At 35.7% G+C, this 22122-nt stretch overlaps 1 protein-coding gene across 4 annotated transcripts in view; it reads left to right on the top strand.

Moving 5' to 3' along the window:
- Positions 1 to 22122, top strand: part of CSMD3 (CUB and Sushi multiple domains 3) — a 1160406-nt gene that overhangs the window by 591139 nt on the left and 547145 nt on the right. For all 4 annotated transcript variants that reach the window (XM_027574671.2, XM_027574666.2, XM_027574669.2 and 1 more), the window contains one exon: positions 3442 to 3545. In XM_027574671.2, coding sequence (XP_027430472.2) covers positions 3442 to 3545 — 104 coding nt within the window. The remainder of the gene's footprint in view (positions 1 to 3441; positions 3546 to 22122) is intronic.

Raw genomic sequence — 22122 nt, 5'->3', positions numbered from 1 at the left:
TCAACTATAACCTATTCTATCAAACATTGTACCAGAGATCCAGGGCAGTTAAGATACAAGAAATAAAGTCAATCAGAGAAAGACAATTATCATATGGTTTCACTCATATGAGGAATATAAGAAACAGGGAGGAAGATCATGGCGGAAGGGAAGAAAAATGGAATGGGAAGAAATTAGAGAGGGAGAAAAACCATGAGAGACTCTTAACTATGAGAAAGAAACTGAAGGATGCTGGAGAGGAGGGAGGTGGGGGAACGGGGTAACAGGGTAATGGGCATTAAGGAGGGCACATGATGTGATGAGCACTGGGTGTTATATGCAACTGATGAATTATTGAACTCTACATCTGAAACTAATGATGCTTTATATGTTGGCTAATTGAATTTAAATTTTTAAAAAAATGTAAAAGAACTGAAGTATAAACAGGAGCGCCTCGGTGGTGCAGTTGGCTAGCCCTCCTACTCTTGGTTTCAACTCAGGTCCTGATTGAGACCTGCAGTGGACTGCATGGAAGTGGGCTTAAGACTCCTTCTCCCTCTGCTCCACTGCACCCCTCTCCCTCTCTCTAAAATAATTAAATAAATAGGATAGACAAGAAACTAAATTGTTGTTTACAGAAGATATGCTTGTTATTTACAAAACTAAAAATAATTTACAAATAATAATAATAAGGAATAATAATAGGAAAGTCTTATGAAGTCACCTAAACGTGAGCTCAATAAGCAAAAATAAATTTCCTGTCTACATACAAACAATGAAAAGGTGAAAATATAAAGATATATACCATTTGAAATGACAAAAAATGGATCGATTGAGTTGCCAACTCTTCATTTCAGCTCAGGTCATGATCTCAGGGTGGTGAGATCAAGCCTCGCATCAGGCTCCACACTCAGCGGGGAGTCCGCTTGGGATTCTCTCCCTCTGCCTCTCCCCCCTTCGTGTGCTCGCTCACACATGCTCTCTCTCTCTAAAGTAAATAAATCTTTTTAAAAATAACAAAAAGTAACAAAAAATGGTTTTCAAAATGTGTATAGAAAAATGGAGTATCTGACTCATAAGATAAAGTCTTATTTTATAGCAACAACAGTTAAGCCAATTTCTGTTGGTTTAGGGACATCCAAAGTGACCAAAAGAACACAATGTAGAGCTCCCAAACCAACATCCCCATATATAGACTCTTTTTTTTTTAAAGATTTATTTATTTACTTACTTGGAGGAGAGAGAATGAGAGAGAGAGCACATGAGAAGGGGGAGGGTCAGAGGGAGAGGCAGACTCCCCGCCGAGCAGGGAGCCCGATGCGGGACTCGATCCTGGGACTCCAGGATCATGACCTGAGCCGAAGGCAGTCGCTCAACCAACTGAGCCACCCAGGCGCCCATCTTCTTATCAAAAGATTTAAAAAAGAAAGTAAAAAATGCAAGCTATAAATATGGAGAAGATATTGCAACACACATAACATGTAGTAGATTAGTATCCAGATTATATAAAGCTGATCTCAACTAGTGAGTCAGACTCAATGGTATATCATGAATGGTGTATTATGAATGAATTACAGGTAGAACAAAGATATTGATCTTAGCTCTCTGTGAGGCAGAGCAGGGCCTGGATAAAAAAAAAAAAACTTCCATTACAAACAGCCTCATCTGCTTACCTCAATGTGTCTTAAATATTACTCTTTCCTATGTGTGCTATAAAGGAATCATGGAGGGAATCACTGACATAAAGAATTATGCAATCAATAACAAGCAGTTGAAGGGCACCTGGGTGGCTCAGTTAGTTAAGCATTTGACTCTTGATTTTGGCTCTGGTCGTGACCTCAGGGTTGTGAGATCAGGCCCCATGTTGGGCTCCACACTGGGCGTGGGACCTGCTTGGGATTCTCTCTCTCCCTCTTTCTCTGGCCCTCCCCACCAAAAATAAATAAACAAGCAGTCAAGTGAAAAATAGCCAAAATACATATAGTCATGTCACAGAAAACATAAATGACATACATATAAAAATATATACAGCTTAATTATTAAGAAAATACAAAAGATCACTTTTCACACGGTCGAGATTGGTAGAAATAATGAAATCTAATGTACAGAAGTTGTAAGCATTTTAATTAGTAGAATAATTTTGGGAAAACTTATGGTACAATATCATGAAATTGAATTTTTGCTTATTTCCCAGAAATTACAATTCTAAGCATATAACCTAGAGATACACATTTGAACCAAAAACTGTTTAATAGTGTCCATAACCATGTTGTTTATAATAGCAAAAAAAAACCCAAAAAACAAAACAACCTAAATCTCTACTGATAGGCAATTATCAATTGAGAGTATCTATATGTAACTTAGTGCAGAACAGGGAAACATATTTTTTTTAACTGCAGCCATGTAAAATGTACAATTCGATGTTTTTATATATTCTATATTTAAATTTGACAAAAATAATTGCTTTAGTCAATATTGATATAAAACCATTAAAAAAATCAAGGGAGAGGCATAATAAAAAATATTGTTATAAAGCTTAAAAAAGCCAGAATATAAAATCTCTCATTTTTTAGAATTTCTTTTTATATTACCAAGATAACAAATAGTTATGAAAATTATTAGAGAGATGGCTTTTTAATTTATTCTTTACTAAAATTGGTGACCTCGGGCATTTTTTTTAATCTGTTGATGAATATTTTATTGTTAACTCTTTTTTGCTCAAGGCATGATTATATATGACAGTATTTATGTAATTTCTTCCTGTACTGATTCTTAATTACATTATTATTTCATATTGTATTAGGTTCCTAATTTAAGAATTGCAATTTTATTAAATATGAATTTTTGCATAGATGTATAAACAATGTATGAATGCATGAGTATGTTTTAGTAAGAAATAATACTCAATTACTTACTGTGGTATAATTTGCTCCCAGTTTTGCTAGCATGTTATAATACATCTGAGGGATTCTGTTACCAAAGGATACACAAAAATAAATCTGATACCTTTAAATCTGGTGATCTAGATTCAAATTTAGTTCTAACGTCTAACGTTTTTAAGCTTTACTATTTAATGGAAATAGCACACTCTGAGTTTTTGCATGTTAGCTTTATAAAAATATATGCAAATGTATGGAAACCACTCTCCACCTACATGTACTTTTTATAAAGCTGTCTCAAAGTAGATTTGCATTAATCATGCTTCAAATAAGAGTGTTCTATAAACAGAAGCCATGCCATTTCATTGAAAAATTATTACAGAAGGTGCATTACAGCAAATAAAAATCATATGAAAATTATAAAGATTGAATTTTAGGAATAGTATGACATGATCTGTTCCCATGGTATTTATATAGATAAGTACAGTAAGTCTGATATGCATTTTAAATGTTTTCTGCCCAAACTTTTATTTTTATGACATATTGCAATATATTTGAGATGTTTGCTTCTGTTTATTGCTAGGTTATACAGATAAATTTTGAAGAATTTGATCTGGAGATTGGCTATGATACCTTGACAATTGGTGATGGAGGTGAAGTTGGAGACCCCAGGACAGTGCTCCAAGTGTAAGTGTTCACCATCTCATTCTTGACTTTGCCTATCAGGTCTTTATTAAATTTTACCCTTTTATTCTTTATTCTTTTATTTTTTTAGTTGGTCCCTCCCACTACACCAACAGAAGAAGCATAGTAACTTGGTTATTATAATCAACCTACATACAGTATTTATTAGTTCTTCAGCAAAGTTTAAGGTACTCGATCCAAACAGAATTTTTAGAATCCATTGCCAGACAGAAGCCTGTCAGAAATGGAAGCTCACAGCAAAATTGCAGTGGTTGATTAGGGTTTATTTTGGAAAATACCCTTGCCTTTAGAGTTTAAAAAAGGAATGAAAAAATAAGTATAAAATAGATCCTGGGGTGCTCTGATACTGGTACTGCAGACTGGTGGGTTCACTTATTGGCCATAAAATCATACCTAGCCATAGAGATCTGAAGTTTAGAGTTGAAATAGATGAAGTAGGTCAACTAGGGTTTTTAATGTGGCCTAAAACAATGATCATGTATTGGAAAACAGGAAATGTTAGGAACTTATTTATTCCCCAGTCCTTGGGCTATTCATTCCGATAATCTACCTCTGATAGTGGCATGAAAAATATTTGGGGGACACTATCTTGTGTTCTCCGCTGTGAACCTCAAAAACTTAAGGAACACTTTCTCTCAGAATTCCTTTCATAACTATTGATTTTCAATTCAGACTTTATGAGCACAATGGACTTCCCTAAACCATCAAATCAAAGTTCACACTGAGTATTTCATCTCCGGTGGGAATAAAAATTAAAGCTTCATTCTGTGAGCATTACCTTTTAGACTGTTCAATCGATAGATATAAATTTGTCCCCTAGTGAGAATGTGGGAGGGCTAGGAGAGAGAAAGGAAAAAGAAATACACTCTGTTTAAAAAACCCTAAGACTGTGAGAGTAGCACGTGTGTATGTGCATACACATACACACATTATTCAGATCCAGACCTTATTGTAATGACATAGAGCTAATTTTTTACAAAACTCAAAGTAAGAAAAAATAGGGCAATAACTTTACAAGTTTTAGATACTAAGAGAAAAAACAACTCTTTTTTTAAATACAGTCATACATTTAAAAAAGATTAATTCTTCCTTAATCAAGAGAACCTCTGTCTAAATTCAGGACCCTGCTCTAGGTGGTGGTGGGGGGGGTTATGCCTTTGTTTCCCACCCCCACCCCCATAACAGCTGAAGCATCTACATGCCTTTCCACCTTCACACGTGCCACAACTGTCTCTCACCACGCTCCTCCATCTTCTGCGTACCTACCATCCTCACTTGACCACAGTTGCCTCAAAAAAAAAAAAAAATATTAGTGGTTTTGCTGCCCACTTCAAAATTTTAATTTTCAAGTGCATATGATGCCCTTATTTCCTTCCCTATTGGAAGACAGGGATGGGGAGATTTTTAAATGAATTTTAAAAATCCTGTATTGAATGAATGAGATCAAATAGCAGGTGAGGTGAGAAGCTTGGGATAATTAAGTGAAAAACAAATAGGCTTACAATTGGTTTTTTGAAGAAGATAATCCTAAAATTAGCTGGACAACAGAAGACCCTATAGAGAACAACTGTATGGATGGGAAGTGACTTTCTAACCGAAGTGAATAGTCAAATAGAAATAGCTGTATGTCACAGACTAACATGAGTCTCCTGCTGCTGGTAGGAAAAAGAAGCAAAAGTTACATTTTTTTTCCTCTTCTCACATTCCTCTTGTTATACGGTCCCTATTTTGTGTGTAGTAATTCTATTTTGTTATATTTCCCTCACTCTGAGAAGTTGTATTAATTTTAAAAAATTTATGTGATTCCCATTTTTCTTCCATAGTCCTCTGTCTGTAACCAGAAAGTGTTTCTCAAACTTGCTTTTCTCCCTCAGAAACAAAATTACACTTCTCTGAAAATATAACTCTTTTCCTTGCGTAAGGATGACTGAAACAGAACTTAGGTAGCACCTACTCCTGGAGGTGTTCAAATAAAAGCCAGCTGACTAGCTAACAGAGATTTTACAGTGCCAAAATTAGATCAGAAGTTCCTTTGAACTCTAAGATTCTGTAATAATAGACCTTACTGGATTTGTATCCACCAAAGAAGCTGATATAAATTTGAATGAATCTGAAGCATCTTTCTTAAGAAGGTTAACTTTCCCAACTTTAGAACCGCCCATTTGGGCATTTGCAGGGCCCAGAGTAAGAATGCAAATAAATGCAAACTCATGTATCAAATGTCTAAATATTAGAAGTTATATATGGAAGCTACATATCATTAAATATAGTATGTTCCATCCTCCTACCATTTTTGGAGTCCTGAAAAGACAAGTTTGAATTTAGAATTCTAGGAATTGTGTGGTTTCCTTGTGGGGACATGAAGTCATGGGGCAAATGTGTTCCTAGCCCCAGCCTACAGCTGCCACCCACTCTCACCAACCTCAGCTCCATCCTTTACCAAGCGCGTGGACTTCCCAGCCTAAATATTCGAAGTGCCCACACCCCCCTGCAAGCACTTCCCACAGTCCAAGTGTACACATAAGGGTCTTATGTTCTGGTCCTGGAAATAAGCACCTGGAAAGGAGGTTCACACGGGTCCAGGTAGCAGGGAAATTCTAGGTACCGGGGGCTAGTGAATTGTAGGACAGTACTTCTCAAAAAAACTGTAAAATAGATTTGTTTTTATTTCCAATCCATCTTAAACTGATACTTTTACAAAGTGAAGGAAAAATAAGTTCCTAGAAAAATGAAATAAAAACACATATAAATACAATCCCACTATTTTTCTATTATGAAATTCACGACACAACATTACTCTGTCAAATTACTCTAGAAGTTTGAAAGACTTACTGGAAGCTAGTCTAGGATCTGGAAGAAGTGGGGGAGGGATGCAGGCACCAGGCAGACGCATCCCATCCCTGAGAGAGAATTAGGGAAAGGTCAGAGGAAGACCCTCCATGGGAAAGAGACTAGGAAAGGGTTCATCTTGCTCAAGTTTAAAAACAGTATTACATATGTGGCATGATTAACTGTCAAGAATTTATATTAAAACCCCAGATGAAAAGAATTTATTTTAAATGATACTCCTCTAACAAGTAAAACTGTCTCCATCTAGACATCTTATTTAGCAATGTCTATTAATCTGCGAACTCCTTCCTTTTTGATTTTCAAGTTTGATTCACATGCTAGTAAGTAACTTTTGGCACCAAAATTATTTCCATAAATCAATTTATTTTAAAAGATTCAATAGCTGAAAGTCAAAAAATGTAGTAAAAAAACATGAAAAAGACATGCATCTAACAAAATCTATGTAATATCATAGTATTTGCAATTATCTTAAGAGGATGAATCCAGCCTACATTAAATTTATAAGTTCTCATTAATAAACACAGGACACATCACTTTGGTAAATATTTAACCAGATATGAAACATACCAACCTATTGTGTTTAGGTCATAGGATTAAATTAAGCATTGGAAATATGTGGCATTTCTGTTTCTCATTTTCTTTTAATATTTAAGTTCTAAAAAGTAAAGTCAATTGTCATATTCTATTCCATAAAAAATATGTATAGTCCATAAAGTCACAACACATTCAATAGTTAAAATAACCCTCCCAAAAAGGAACTAATTACGAAAGGTTTTTAAAAACCATTCTTGTAATTACTTTCTCTGAAGTACAAAGGATTTAGTTTTTGCAATACAGTAACTTAAAAGTAATTTAAGTATGCTATGTTTCTTCACCTTGAGACTTTGGCTCCAAAGAAATACTCATGATGAAGTTATCAGCAATAAAATTATTAAGTAATAGAGAATGCATTGTAGTTGGACATCATATGCAATACTGAATTCTCCATATAGTTTTATCAGACGAAAATTCCTAAAATAACGCCAACTTAAGTTGCAAACCAAAATTCACAATTCAGAGATGTGTTGCTTCTGCCATTTGCTGTCCCATAGTCAATTGCCCATTTATACACTTGTCTCTGTTTCTCATTCATTTTCTCTCCAATGGAATTACTTGGAGGGCATTTTTTTCCCCTTTGTGAAACAGCATTTTTTATTCCTGGCAACTTCATGGTGTTATAGTGACAAGTGTCAAAAGATCTGAGAATATGAATTTAGGCAGCTGATAAAAGTTCAGGTAATAGATTTGAACAATCATGCTGTCATCTTTTAAAGGCTGCTAAAATAACATTAACTTTCTCCAGATTGTCTTCCATGTGCTTTTTTTTCACACTTAGGTGTAAATTCACCTGATAGTGCAAATGGATGTAATAAATTCTAGAGAACTACCCGTGATGATAAGGTAGTTACTGGCATTGAATTCACCTCCAACCCTCATTTCATCTGCATAAAAAAGGAGAGGACATTGATTAATTAGTCCACCCTTCTTGTAGCATCAAAAGAAGATGGTTAGGTATTTGATCAAGCATGTGATTCTTTGTTTTTCTTGCCTTTTCTCTCACATGCTTTGCTGTTTCCTTATTGAATTCATGGTGACACTGTAAAGATTAATTAGGTGAAAACTTGCAAAACAAAAGATGAGGAAAACAAAGTCTTCTAAGATACCTATGGAAATTTTATGAATATGCACTGATATTGATTGGATGACATTGTATTTGAACAAATAACTTAAGGGTAGAGGTGTTGTTTTGGATATCTAAACATGGTTAATTCTCTTACTTTGAAATTCTAATTTCTTCTAAAAATTCAGTGTACTATGCAAAATTTCCTTCTCAGGTATGTGTTAGTATAGACTAGCAATACCCCTCCTTGGGAACTCTCTCTCTTTTTTTTAATTTTAAATACCCCCCCCACACACACACACACAAACACACACACACACACACACACACACACACTTTTGTTAATATAGTTTTTAAGTAAGTATTTTATTTATTTTAAGAATACTTAAATAATATTTATATTAGCTTTCTAGAAAAGATAACTTTGCTTTGTTATGCTTATAGATTATTGTTATTGCCCTCAGTTCATTGGTCCATATGTTTTGACAAGCTACTTTGTCCAAGTTTTTTTTTTTTAAACTACTCAGTGATTCACTCTGTTAAAATCTAGGCTCCAGAAGAATGAAGGGGAGTAAGTCAGAGGGGGAGATGAACCATGAGAGACGACGGACTCTGAAAAACAAACTGAGGGTTCTAGAGGGGAGGGGGGTGGGGGGATGGGTTAGCCTGGTGATGGGTATTAAAGAGGGCACATTCTGCGTGGAGCACTGGGTGTTATGAACAAACAATGAATCATGGAACACTACACCAAAACAAATGATGTAATATATGGCGATTAACATAACAATAAAAAAATTTAAAAAATTAAAAAAAATTAGAAAAAAAAATCTAGGCTCCACTCTTTTTGGTATCAGACCACTACACACGGTATTTTCCTTGAGCAAACTCTTCTCCATCCAGGGAATTTGTACCTTCCCAAATGTGCTTTTACACTTTCCTCTCTGAATAATGAAAAAATCTAAATACCAATAAACACCATGGGCTAATGAAAGAAGGGAATATACTACATATAGCAACAAGGTAATATATTTAAGAGATTGCTGACCACAGTATAAATAAAAAGTGCTTAGAAAAATTGACCGGTGAGAAAAATTCTCCATCCCTCATCTTAGAGTTATTAAAAAAAAAAGGAAAAAAAAATCTCTTCTCACTGCTCTTTGCTTTGCGCTCTCCTTGCCCTCCTCCACTACATACACATACTCGCTCACTCACGCACTCACTCACGCATGTTTGCCATCATTTTAAGTTCCTTAAGAACAGTGACTATCTTTTACTCATCTTGGGTTTCCCAAAATACCTAACACAGAGCCTGTGTTAACACTGCTAGGTATTGCATGAATTATAGTGGGAGAGGCGAAGTTCCTCTGCACCAAGACACTTACTGAGACATGTGAGCAGAGAAGGTATCTTTGCAAACATTGGCAAGGACGTACTGTGATCTATGGATGCCTTAGTTCACTGGGGCCACTGTCACAAAAATACCATAGACATGGTGTTTTATCAACAACAGAAATTTATTTCTCACAGTTCCAAAAGTTGGAAGTCCAAGATCACAGTGGCAGGAGAATCTGTGGTGAGGATTGACCTTCTGATTCTTAGATGGCCATCTTTTTACGGTGTCAGCACAAGGCAGAAGGAGCCTAGGATCTCTCCGGGGCCTCTTTTATAAGGGCTGAATTTCAGTGATGAGGGCTCAGCTCTCCTGACCTAATTTCTGGGCAAAGTCTCCACCTCTAAATATCCTCACATTGGGGATTAGGTTTCAATTTATGAAGTGGGAGGGGGTGGGGCCCGTTCATTCTCTAGCAGTGGAATTTCAACAGCACTCACTGCTATCACAATCAGGGGAAAAAAATCAAACTGACAGTAGCAACTATTTAGTCCTGTGGACAAGATTTAATGCGTACTCATGAAAATGACTTGCTGTTGGGCAATAGTAAATATATGTCTTTGGGACTTTAGAATTATTTAGGCCGCAATATGCAAATAGTCTCTGTGTCATGTTGATTTCTAGCAACAAATTATTAAATATACAGATAGCTTACTTTTATGGTTCTTCATCATTTCTTCATTTGATTATAGCTACATCTTTCTATTATGAAAACACTGATGATTTTACTAAAGAAAAAGTCAGTTTGTTATTGTTTGCTTTGGTTTGTGTATTTATTTTGCATGGATTGAATTGTCTAAAATAAAAAAGTTTTCTAGTTAGTGTTTCTCCCCTTTTAATCAGGAATATTTGTACTATGGTAGGTATTTCAAATGTGGTTGTAAAAAAGAAATTGGAACAAAATATAGAAAGGGTATCTAAATTGCTAGATTTCCTCCCACTAATAGTAAATATGATAAGACTGCACCTTGCTAGAGTGCTAAAAATATAAATGAAGTATGGTACACATAGCTGAATACAAAGATATATGTGCTAAGGTCTTGATCTTCAAATTATCTTTCCTAAAAACAAATGTTGATACAGAAATCTATCTGTGTATGAAATAAGAACTATGACAGACACCCTCATATATCTTATGCTTTCAAATTAGCCAATAAGAACTTCTGAAACCTAAATCCATGAATGAAGTAAGTGCCACAATTACTGACTACTCAGTTACCTAAATGAGCTAACATTATGTAGTTCTGTCATTCCTAGTACTCTATGAATTATTATTTTTAAAGCAATATATTACTATTATTCCAATATGTTGATTCATTTTTTCTTTTTATTTTTCTCAGGTTTATTGAGATATAACTGACAAAAGTGTTAAGTATTTAAGGTATATACCATGATGATTTGATGATATATGTATATATTTTGAAAGGATTTTCCTCATTGAGTTAGTTCATCCTTCCATCACTTCACATATTTACCTTTGCCTTTTTTCTTCTTTTTTTTTTATGCGAACATGTAAGTTCTATTCTTAGCAAATTTCAATTATACAAGACAGCAATAGAGCGTTAGCAATCATAGTCACCATGTTGTACAGTAAAGCTCAGAACTTACCTTGTAACTGAAAATTCATACCCTTTTACCAACCTCTATTTCCCCCACTCCCCAACACCTTGCAACCATTTTCTACTCTCTGTTTTTATGAGTTTGACTTTTTTTAAAAAAAGATTTCACATGTAAATGATACCATGTAGAATTTATCTTTCTCGGGCGCCTGGGTGGCTCAGTCGTTAAGCATCTGCCTTCGGCTCAGGTCATGATCCCAGGGTCCTGGGATCGAGCCCCGCATCGGGCTCCCTGCTCAGCGGGATGCCTGCTTCTCCCTCTCCCACTCCCCCTTCTTGTGTTCCTGCTCTCGCTGTCTCTCTCTGTCAAATAAATAAATAAAATCTTAAAAAAAAAAAGAATTTGTCTTTCTCTGTCTTGCCTTTTTTCATTTAGCATAATATCCTCCAGTTTCATCTATGTTGTTGCAAATGACAGGATTGCCTTCTTTTTTAAGGCTGAATACTATTCCATCATATAATATGCCACATTTTCTTGATTCATTCATCGGCTAGTGGGCACTTAGGTTGTTTCTGCATCTTGGCTGTTGTGGATCATGCTGCAGTGAACATGGGAGTACAAATACCTCTTGGAGATGCTGATTTCATTTCCGTTGAATATATACGTGGAAGTGGGATTGCGGAATAGTATGGTAGTTCTATTTTTAATTTCTTGAAAAACCTTCATACTGTTTCATAGTGACTGTACCAATTTACCTTCCCACCAGGTACACAAGGGTTTCTTTTTCTCCACATCCTCACCAACATGTGTTACTTTTTTGTCTTTTTGATAATAACCATCCAAACGATGTGAGGCAACACCACTTTCTGATGTCACCCAACTGGTGATATTTCAAGGTTTCACGGTTTTGTTTTTTTTTTTTTAATCTAATATTTTGCAGCCATCCTCAGGTGTAGTGAATTTCATGTATCCAAAATTAACATATAAATCACCCTTGATAGTACTATACTAGAAGAATTAATGTTAAATATAATTCCATAAAAAGCAAATGTTATTTATTTGTATGATACAAAAAGATATATTGGAATGTAGGAATATAGCTGTTATCTCTAATGTATGCACACATATGGCTAGAGTGATTATAAAGAAAATCAGGCATTGAGCCTAATAGAAATTTCATAGATCCCATCCTATATTTCATATTGTATTTGAGTGCTTCAGAAAGATTTCTGAGTGTACTTATTTAGGGAGTTTACTCTTTTATTCTAGCACAAAGGGGCAAACTAGGAAGATTAGACTATTTTATGAACCCTGGGGTTATTCAGCCTGTTAACAAACATGTATTAGAGAAGGTTTTTTTTTGAAGTTTATAGATAATAGGTTCAAAAAGGCATATTAAAAACACACTAAAACCAGGGTGCCTTGGTGGCTCAGTCAGTTAAGCATCCAAATTTTGATTTCATCTCAGGTCATGATCTCAGGGTCGTGAGATCAAGCCCCACGTTGGGCTCTGTGCTGAGCATGGATCCTGCTTAAGATTCTCTCTCTCCCTTCCCCTCTGCCAATTCCCCCTCATGCTCTCTCTCTCTAAAAAAAACCCAAAAGCCAAAAAACAAGCAAGCAAACAAAAAACATACTAAAACCATTTGAATACTCATTTGAGAATGATGTAAAACTCCCCCCTCCATTGCAAAAAAAGCACCCTTTATTGTCAAGGGTGTGAGCTGAATAGAAAGTTGTCCAAAGTAGGTGAATCCTCGAGTTTGAGTCTAATCTAAAGTGTTTGAGAGGCTGTCGGGAGGAATTAGCCATTGAGGCTGCATGCAAAGAGCATAGTTTCAAGTGAAATATCAGTGTTAAAAAAATATAATTAAAAATAAAATCACCTACCAACAAAGTGAATCCTTTTCACTATATGTGGAAAAGAATTAATCAGTCTTACTATTAAGGATTAAGCCAAACTGTGACACACATTGTAGGCAATCTGCTAAATAGATTGCAAAAAGAGAAAAATAATCTCACCCATTTGTATAACCATTACATACATGTTAATTATCCTTATCAAAAGTAAAACAAAATGAACTCTTTTCCTTATGATAAGCTGGAAGTTAGATCCTGGAGCAAAGCATCTAGGCTTTAACTCTCACACACAGAAGCAGGGTGAAGGGGCGCCATCTTTCTTCATGTTCACATTTCAAAGAGATGGCTCCAAGGCCTTCATGAAGGATATCTTGGTGTGCAAAACTGGAATAGGTTTGTTTAGCTTTCAAAACATTTAAATATGCCTGAAAAACACAGAGAAGGCAAGTATTTTTAATTCTAAGTTTTCTAAAGGAAATGATAAAAAGAAATGGAAAAGTAGGAAAGTTTTCTTTCCCTTTTGGAACCAAGGACAATTTGAAACTTTTTTTCTTAATTTGTATTGGCACTTATAATTTTTCTTTATGTGACTACTTTATAATAAAACTACAATTTTATAATCATCTCTGTTGCTGTTTCTACTTTCCTCTGGGCAGTTTGCAGTCATCTAAATATACAGCAAATTCACAGTAAAATACAAAGCAAAGCAATTATCAGGAATACAATAGGATGAATTTAAAATTTCAGTACAATATTAGCCTTGGAGGAATAACCTTTAAATATGTTGTACCAATGGTGAATGGGTAAAGCAAATTATTGAATAGCAATGGTCAAATATTCTCTTTCATCATACATTAGTTTTACAAATTGCTATGTTGTCTATATTGCTTACATATTCAAATGATTCACTGTCTATTGTATTATTTTATAGCTCCTTACAAAATCTTACCAAACCAAGCCTAAGGAGTAGCCTCACCCTGGAGCCTGAATCTAATTTTTTCAGTAAGAGTTTATTTCTTGAGAGTCCCAGTAAATTTCTCCTAAGTTCTCATCAATTACATAAGCGACATTACATTCAGAAGATAATCTAGGCTCTTCGGTAATTATTCCATCTTTCCAAATAATTTTCCCTAGATGCAAACACAAAGATACTCGATACCGTTATCTAGTACTATTATGAAGCACCTGTTGAAGGGTACATATTGGACTTCCAGTGTTTAATAATACCTGACTCTAATTATTTTAAGTCTTGGGGACAAACCCAGCCTAAGGGACATGTTTTGTGTGGGTCGAAATCAATATTTATATTATTATAACAGTAAATTAAATCTCTGTGGATAATAGACATTCACTTTTATTTATCTACACTTGGACTGGAGAGAACTTGTTATTTCAAAGTTAATCAAGTGGCATTAAACCTGTCTTCTGCAACTTAGTCTGTAAAAACCAGATTTCTGTTTGTCTTCTAATTAAATGCTTTTCATTCTGCAGCATCCTACCAAACAAGTTAACAGAACTGTTTTTTATGTCAAAATTAGAAAGTGAGTATCAGGATGGGTATTATTTACTTTACTCTGGTATTATTAAAAATTAGTAAGAAGATAATTGCACTTTTTGCTCTGCCAATAATTAGATTGCTGGACTGAGAAGTGCAGATCATGTGTCTACTGGTGTAAGAGAAAAATTATGCTAGGCTAGTTAAACAATTAGGGAAGACTTTATTCAAGACTATTGACTTCTACTGCAATAGAGACCAAGACTATTGAAATAGGAGTCAGTGCCATTACAGTAAGGAAGAGGAATTAAACTCAACTCTTCTGAAATAAAAGATGGGGTGGGTTTTACGAGCTGGGGTGAACTAGAGGGAAAGTACTGGAGAACAGTAGGTGGGAGATTAATCGATGTGAATAGGTCACCTGTGTCTGCTAATAGATGCTGATCAAAGCTGAGCAGACAGAAAGATCAGAGTGCTAACTCGTTTCATGATTATATTTCAGAGGGATGGCTCCCAGCTCCTTGAGAAACACATTCTTGGGTTGTAGAAAAGTTGCTTCTTGAAGTGTAGAGAAAAGACGTACAATTCCAAGTTTTCTAAAGTAAAGGCTCTAAAAAAAAAAAAGTAGAATAGGAGCCTGTAGTCAGGAAGAAGACACTCTAAAGTTTAGTCAAGCTCAGGGGAATGCTAAGGCTGTCTTGGCCACTGGGAATACAATTTTGAGATGTCTGGGAATAGTGACTGTGGGACATATTACTGGGAGTACGGAAAGAAAAATATAGTTTAACAGATAGCATGTTTTTGTCCATAATAAAATATGATTTTTAAAAGATATTGAAATAACACTGCTGTGAATAATACAGTAAGGTAATCCATGAAAATCATACATTAGCTAGAATACCTTTTTTCAGTTGAGTTCAGTGCCATCATCAGTTGCTCGAGAATTTTAATTTTCAAGTCCTTTGTGAGAACCACTGCCTAGCCCTTTACATGCTGCTGGCTTCTCTTGGCAAGCCTGGGTCTCCCTTGGTTTTCTTTTTTCACTTTGATAGTTGTATGGGTGATCAGCAGCATTTGAAAGAGTCCTTCCAGCACAGGAAGAGCCTATCTTTCTTCTACAACAGTTTTAGGTAGACAGACTCTCCTGGTCAATAGAGGTAGCAGACTTGTTCTGGTGGGTCTTTCAAGGTCCTTTACCTTATAACTTTATGTCTCAGGACTTCTGGGGAAGAAAGACGCCCTTTGAAGTATTGAACATGTTTATGAGAGCATTCAGTTAAATTGGGTACAGGACATGATCTCTGACCCAAATTCATAAGCCTGCCAAATATAAGTTCAAAGGGAAAAATATTAGGCTTGCTTGCAGAGGTTGCTCTAATTTTTCACAAAGCTAACAGTAAAGTTGTAGGCCATTTTAATCTAGTATATTGCTGAATTTTAGCAAATGCGTTTGATTGATCTTATAGGAATTTGTAAATATTTGCATCGTTCCTGGATGGCAGTAGAAATCAGATAACTTCCTCTCTCCGATTCATTATGCTCTAGTATTCCCAAAGTGGAAAATGTTTGTATGAAGAGAGACTTTACCACTGCTTGAGCATTGGCATCTGAAGAGAGAAACAACTTATTCAGACCATCCAGATATCATAATACCATAATTAGACAAAATCTCTTACATTCTGCAGGAAATAATTATATGAAATCCAAATGCCACCAAAAATTCTAGAGAAGTTGGTTGGGGAGAACTGCCTACACAGACCTGGGGAGTGGCCTGTAAAGAATTCTGCTGGCAAATTTTTCATCTCTTTAATATGTTGTGAATAACTTCATCTTTTAAGTATATGTGGTAAGAGTCTAGTGCCTTTAAAAATCCCTCTTTGACTTAGGTGATTATGTTGATGACACAGCATTGCTAACCAAGAAATAAGGACTGTGGCATAAGAATGTTTTTGTCAGATCATTCCTATAGTTCAGTCAAATTACTTTTAGCTCCTTTTCTAATCCATTTTTACATTTTTTGTGTGTGAAGCATATTTTGGAAATTAACAAAAATTGCTTGTTTTTATTGAATGCAAGGCTTCTAAGTTTGAAATCTTGCCACATTTAATAGTGGCTTTTGAAGCTCTGTCAGCAAAATCATTGCCCTCAGAAGCTTTCATTTCTGCCTGTGTGAGCTCTACAAGATGTTACTGATCTGAGCAGGCAGTTGTACAGCCTTTAACAAGTCAGCTATCAATTTTACATGAGATACTTCATTTCCCCTCAAAGTATAGGATTTTCTGTGTTTTTTTTTTTTCCAAATTTGTTCTGTTGCATGACAGGCAACAAACACATATTATATGGGGGTGCAATTCTTGTGATTGCTATTGATGAGGCTGCTTGTGCCAACCTTAGCTCTAGGTGAAATAGAAACTTCCAAAATTTTGTAAGAAGTCAGTGTACCATGCAAAGCCTTACGTTGGCCACCTTTATCCTGAGTACGTGACCCATTTGCAAATATTATGAACAAGAATATCAGACAAACCAAGTCAGGGCCTGGTGTCTTCCTCTATTACCATTGAACAGTTGTGATCATCTAATTGATTAGGATCTGGTAAAAACAAAACAAAACAAAAACAAAAACAAAAATCAGGATCTAAGAGTTTGCATTTCCTAACAGTATTTTTTTTTTTTTTTTTAATGACCATTTATAACTAGTCTGATGGCAGACCCACGGATTTGGAACCTGACTTGTGAGATAGCTGTCACAGCACATGGGGCATGGAAATAAGTCAAGTGACTCAGTATAAGGACCTGAGCCTTTTTAAAAGTCTGCTGCTGCCACAGAGTCTCAGTATCCCCAGTGCCCTGGCCTCCAGAAGCACTGAGAAATACATTATTAAAGTGTGGTCTAATCCCTGCTTTTGAGTTAAAACTCCAAAAGTGGCGCCCTTATTTTGATGACAACACAATTAGAAAGGCTTTTCAAAATTCAGAATCCCCCAACGCTGAGACGATACTAAGCAATCATCACACAATTGCTCTATCAGAGGTTTTGCTCTGGTTAGAATCCATTGTCTACAATATCCTCCTAGTCTCCCAAATTGGCTAAGTTGTTTTTATTTAACAAGGTATTTCATTTGCAAAATGGGCTCACTCCTATATTGTATCCTTTTGGGGGCCTTCAGCGTCCACAGATACCCTGAATATTTTACCTCAGTTAGGCAGTAGTGCAGTTTATCTCGTGAGGCCTTGTGCCCTTGTGAACGGAGGGAATTGTAACAAAGGCAAAGCATCAGCCCTGCTTGGCTTTTTAGTTTCTGATTCTACCAGCAAACCATTCATATATTGAATACCTATGGATCCTTCTGGTGGGAGAGCTTTCTCTAAGTTTTCCTGTAAATGACTGGAGAAATAGTAGGAGAGTACTGAAACCCTTGAGGTAATTTTTTTTTTTTTGCCATTAATATTGGACTCCTTCATAAGTAAAAGTAAACAAGATTTAGACTTGTTCATTAGGGGAACTAGGAAAAAAAAAAACAACAGAAATAGATAGATTGGAGAAAAACCTTGCAGAGGATGGTACCAAAGTTATTAATAGTTCTGGTGTTAGGAACTACAGGTATTAATGGAACAATTTTATTTCCTAAAGATCTTGTACAAAGGTCAACCATTTTATCATATTTACTTCACTTCTTTACTGGGAATTTGGCAGTATTAATATTATAGGGTGAGTGCCCTTTCTTTTTATAATTATCCTTTGTTTTTCTAACTTTTTTACAACTGTTTTTTTCCTTCTAATTGAGCCGTCAACAAAGGGTATTGCTTGGCATATTACTTACACTTCTGATAAATGATTTCTATTGGTTCTACATCTCAGATTAAACCAGTGTTGTTATTCCTTGGGGCCAAAGTAATACATTGATTTGTTCAGGGTACTTTTCCAGCGTGGTATAGGCCTGCTATTCCCTGCTATATCCCTTTTCTTTCAGAAGGCACACAGTAACCAAACCAGATGCTTTTTCCAAGGGCAATTCACAGACGCTCCAAATGGAATATACAATATGGTAGTCTTAATTTGCACAAGAGATCTGTCCCCAATAGGCTTACAGGACAATCAGGAAAAAAATTAAGAAAATGTGTTCCTCAGTCACAGGCTCTATTCAGGTTAGAACCACAGTAGGAAAGAAAGAAGCATAAAGCTGATTCAAACTACCAATGACCTCTATTGATCTATCACCAGATGGAAAATGAGGAATTTCTGGGGGAAATTTCAGAATAAGTAACACTACTATCTACCAGAAAAAGCAATGATATGTTAGCTGAAGGGAAAGTTATTGAAACATACATTTCACCAGTTCCTACCGCTGAGATTTCCTCAGTCTGTCAATTTTAAACCATTTTGCCAGGTATTTCTTAGCCTCCTGGACATTCCTGATTCCTATTTCTGCAATTTCTACATCCTTTGGAGTCTTTTTTTCTCCAATTCCTCTTCCAGTATTGCAGCCTCTTGCAATAATAAAATACTGTTTTCTCTTCAGTTCCCTTCACAGATTCTTCACCACTATAGAGATGATTTTCTTTAGTAGATAGTCTTAACTGAACAGTTAACCTGCAGTTTTTAACTTCTTATTTTCTTCTTCATATTTGTTCAGATTGTCCCCAAACTGAGTAATTACTGCTAAAACTTGAGTAATAGTCATCCTTGCCTTTTCTTTAATTTCTACTCCCTTTTCCTTAATTTCAGCTTGGATAACCAACAAGAGAAGCCAAAAGACAAAGATGGATAGAATAGAACCAAGGGATGCTTTTGGTCCACCCCTGGATCCATGCTTCTGAATCCTAAAAAAGTATCAACACAGTGTTGATGGAAAATAATAGGGGATTCACCTGTCTTCTGTTTGTAACACTGTAGTTTCTCCCAGGTCACCTTTAGAGGAAAGGCTGTGAGCAGTCTCTTTCAGTGGGTCTTCCACAGTTCCTTAGTTCTTCCACAGTTGTGGAGGATGCTGGCTAATCTTTGGTGTGCTAGGTGACCTTCTGGTCCCCCAAATGCTTGCTCCATCAAATGAGCAAAATCTGTTGGCTGCAGAATTCCACACAGTAGCTAATACACATCCCCAAGTGTGGGGCTATAAATTTAAAGAATAAAGAGACAGGAGAGGCAGAAGGAGGGGAGACAGCAGGGGAAAAGAAGACAGGCCCTCTGTGAAAGAGAAAGTCCCTTGAATTCTCACATTTTCTCCCATTCTTCCCAGTCTTTTCTCTATCTAAATCATTTTTAACTTTCCTCTTAGAATGACCTACATCCAATAAATACAGGTATTTAATTTGCTTGGAATCAGGCCCTCCTAGAATGTGCAAAAATCCCGAAAGATTAGATTCTCCTGTGTATTCCTAATATGACAGAGAGATATTACATGTTTAAGAGAAAGAACTGCAGGCTTCCCATATTTTTCACCATCAAACCTAATCATGATCTTGATGGGATTTTAGAGCCCAATTTATGCTGGCTTACTAAATAATAAAATCTTGAATTTGAGAGAGTGGTTCACCCAGGTAGTATTTCAAAAAAGCAGAGTCCTAGAAGAAAGACTTTATAATCCACTGTCTCTTATTAGATTGTTGGTGACCATAACACTTTTAGCCGGTCCATTTAATTCAAGAATTGCCATTTGTATCCTATTCTCATCACCAAGTTGTTGGAGAAATATAATTAAAAGTAGAATCACCTGTCAACCTAGTTTTAATAGTGAATAAGCATTAAAACAGACTATGATGTGTATCATAGGCTACCTACCAAGGAGACTGCAAAGAAATAAATCTCACCCTTTTATAAAGTCAGGCAGATACAGTCCCTTACCTGCATGTTAATTGCCCTTATCCAGAAATATTTTAAATAAAACTCCTATCTTTATCATGGGCAGGAAGTTACATCATGGATCTCTATGCCTAAAGCTTAAATTCCCACAAAAACAGGGGGACAGGACAATGTCCTCCTTGATGATCACATTTCAAAAAAATGGCAACCAGGCCTCCAAGAAAGACATTCACGGGATGCAACACTGGCAAGAGGCTTATTTAACTTAAAAGATTTTTATATAATTGAAATAAACAGATGTCATTTATAATTTCAAGTATTCTAAAGGAAATGCTAAAGAGAAGGGGGTATTCTCTTCCCCTTGTGGCATCAGGGAAAATTTTAACTTAATTATCATTATTTTTCAGACTTGTATTTACCCTTACACCATCCAATGTGGAATCAAGTTAGCGAGGGAACGATTTAGCCTGTATGTGTTAGCTGTTCTTTATGAACCGATGACGGTATCATGGTTTAGGGTGGTAAAAGTTCAGGACTGAAAAGGAAATAAGAGAACATAAGAAGGAGCAATTATGCAATCCTCTCCTGAAAACACTAACTTTTAATAGTTAGTGTGAGGCAGATTGTTGGCATATTTGATATGGTGTATCTGATGTATATCCTGTAGTATTAAGCTTTCATGCCCACTTCATAATGAAATCATTTTGCTTTCTGTCATGTCTCTGAGCTTGAGCTCTCACTCTTGCCCATAAACCTGTCTCGCTACTAGAGCTCAAAAGAGTAGTACTTATGAACTCACCAATTTGAAAATTGAAAGTTCATATGCCACAAAATTTCTTTGAAAGATCTTTCCAAATGGTAGGGTGTGTGTGTGTGTGTGTGTGTGTGTGTTTGTGTACCCACAGATATGTATACATAGGACAAATATACACCTATATTGCAAAGGAGAATGTATGTACATATATCTTTTGTATTATAATAATTTTAAATTTGATTTGGCAGGAAGACAATGAATATAGTTTAAAATTCCATAATATAGTATTTTATATTTCACGGTGTTCCTCAGTATCACATATAATCCCATAATTAGCTCATAATATTTAACTGGGTTTATTTGCAATAGATTCCCATAAATTCTGTAACACTGGACACTGGTGACACAGCTATATTTAACGCAGTCCTCTGATGATATTTTACCCTTTTGGTGGCTGGATAAGGAGCAAAGCATTTTGCTGCCGGGTCACTTCGAGGATACGGGCATCGGTGCTGCCCTCTGCTGGTTTAATCGTAGTGTAGCCGCCATCCAAAAACCTGCTCTCTTTAAGGTGCCCATTTTATTACAGAAGAAAACTTTATACGTTCTCTCTTCACGTAATTTCTCAGCAATCCTCATGGTTTTAGCAATACCGTACATAAACACTTAGGCATTCCCCCTTTTAAAAACCTATCTTTTTAGTATATAACTTAGACTTTCCTAACACTATGGATATTTTACTCAGCAGTGAGTCCATTTATTTTTCCTCTTCCTATTCTAGACACTTTTCCCCCCAAGGTCTTATTTACTCATTTGCTTTCCTCCTTTTTATGACCCTTGGCTTTGGTTCAAGTATGTGACTGTAACATAATTAATGGTAGAGGAAACATAAGGTAATTTCCCTTTTTACAGTTATAAAATTGAGCATTACTGAATGAGATTATTAATGCATAGATTCAGTGATGCTACATCAAATTAGCAGCATGTTCTTTAAGATAAAATTATTTGCAGTAAAAAAATGACATATGTAGTCTGATATCAGTACTGCAAAGGGATATACTATATGCCTTGCCATTTTATTGTTTTGCACAGTGCTTAAATATTTTTCACAATATTTCTTTAGAACAAAGTTCTGCAAAACTTGAAAGGTTAAAATGAAGAGCATTCCTGGTGTTTAAAAAAATTAAAGA

This window comes from Zalophus californianus, chromosome 4, assembly GCF_009762305.2.
Source record: "Zalophus californianus isolate mZalCal1 chromosome 4, mZalCal1.pri.v2, whole genome shotgun sequence".
NCBI classification, from domain to species: domain Eukaryota; kingdom Metazoa; phylum Chordata; class Mammalia; order Carnivora; family Otariidae; genus Zalophus; species Zalophus californianus.
Note: the sequence above shows the minus strand (reverse complement) of the source record. Positions and strands in the feature narration are given on the sequence as shown.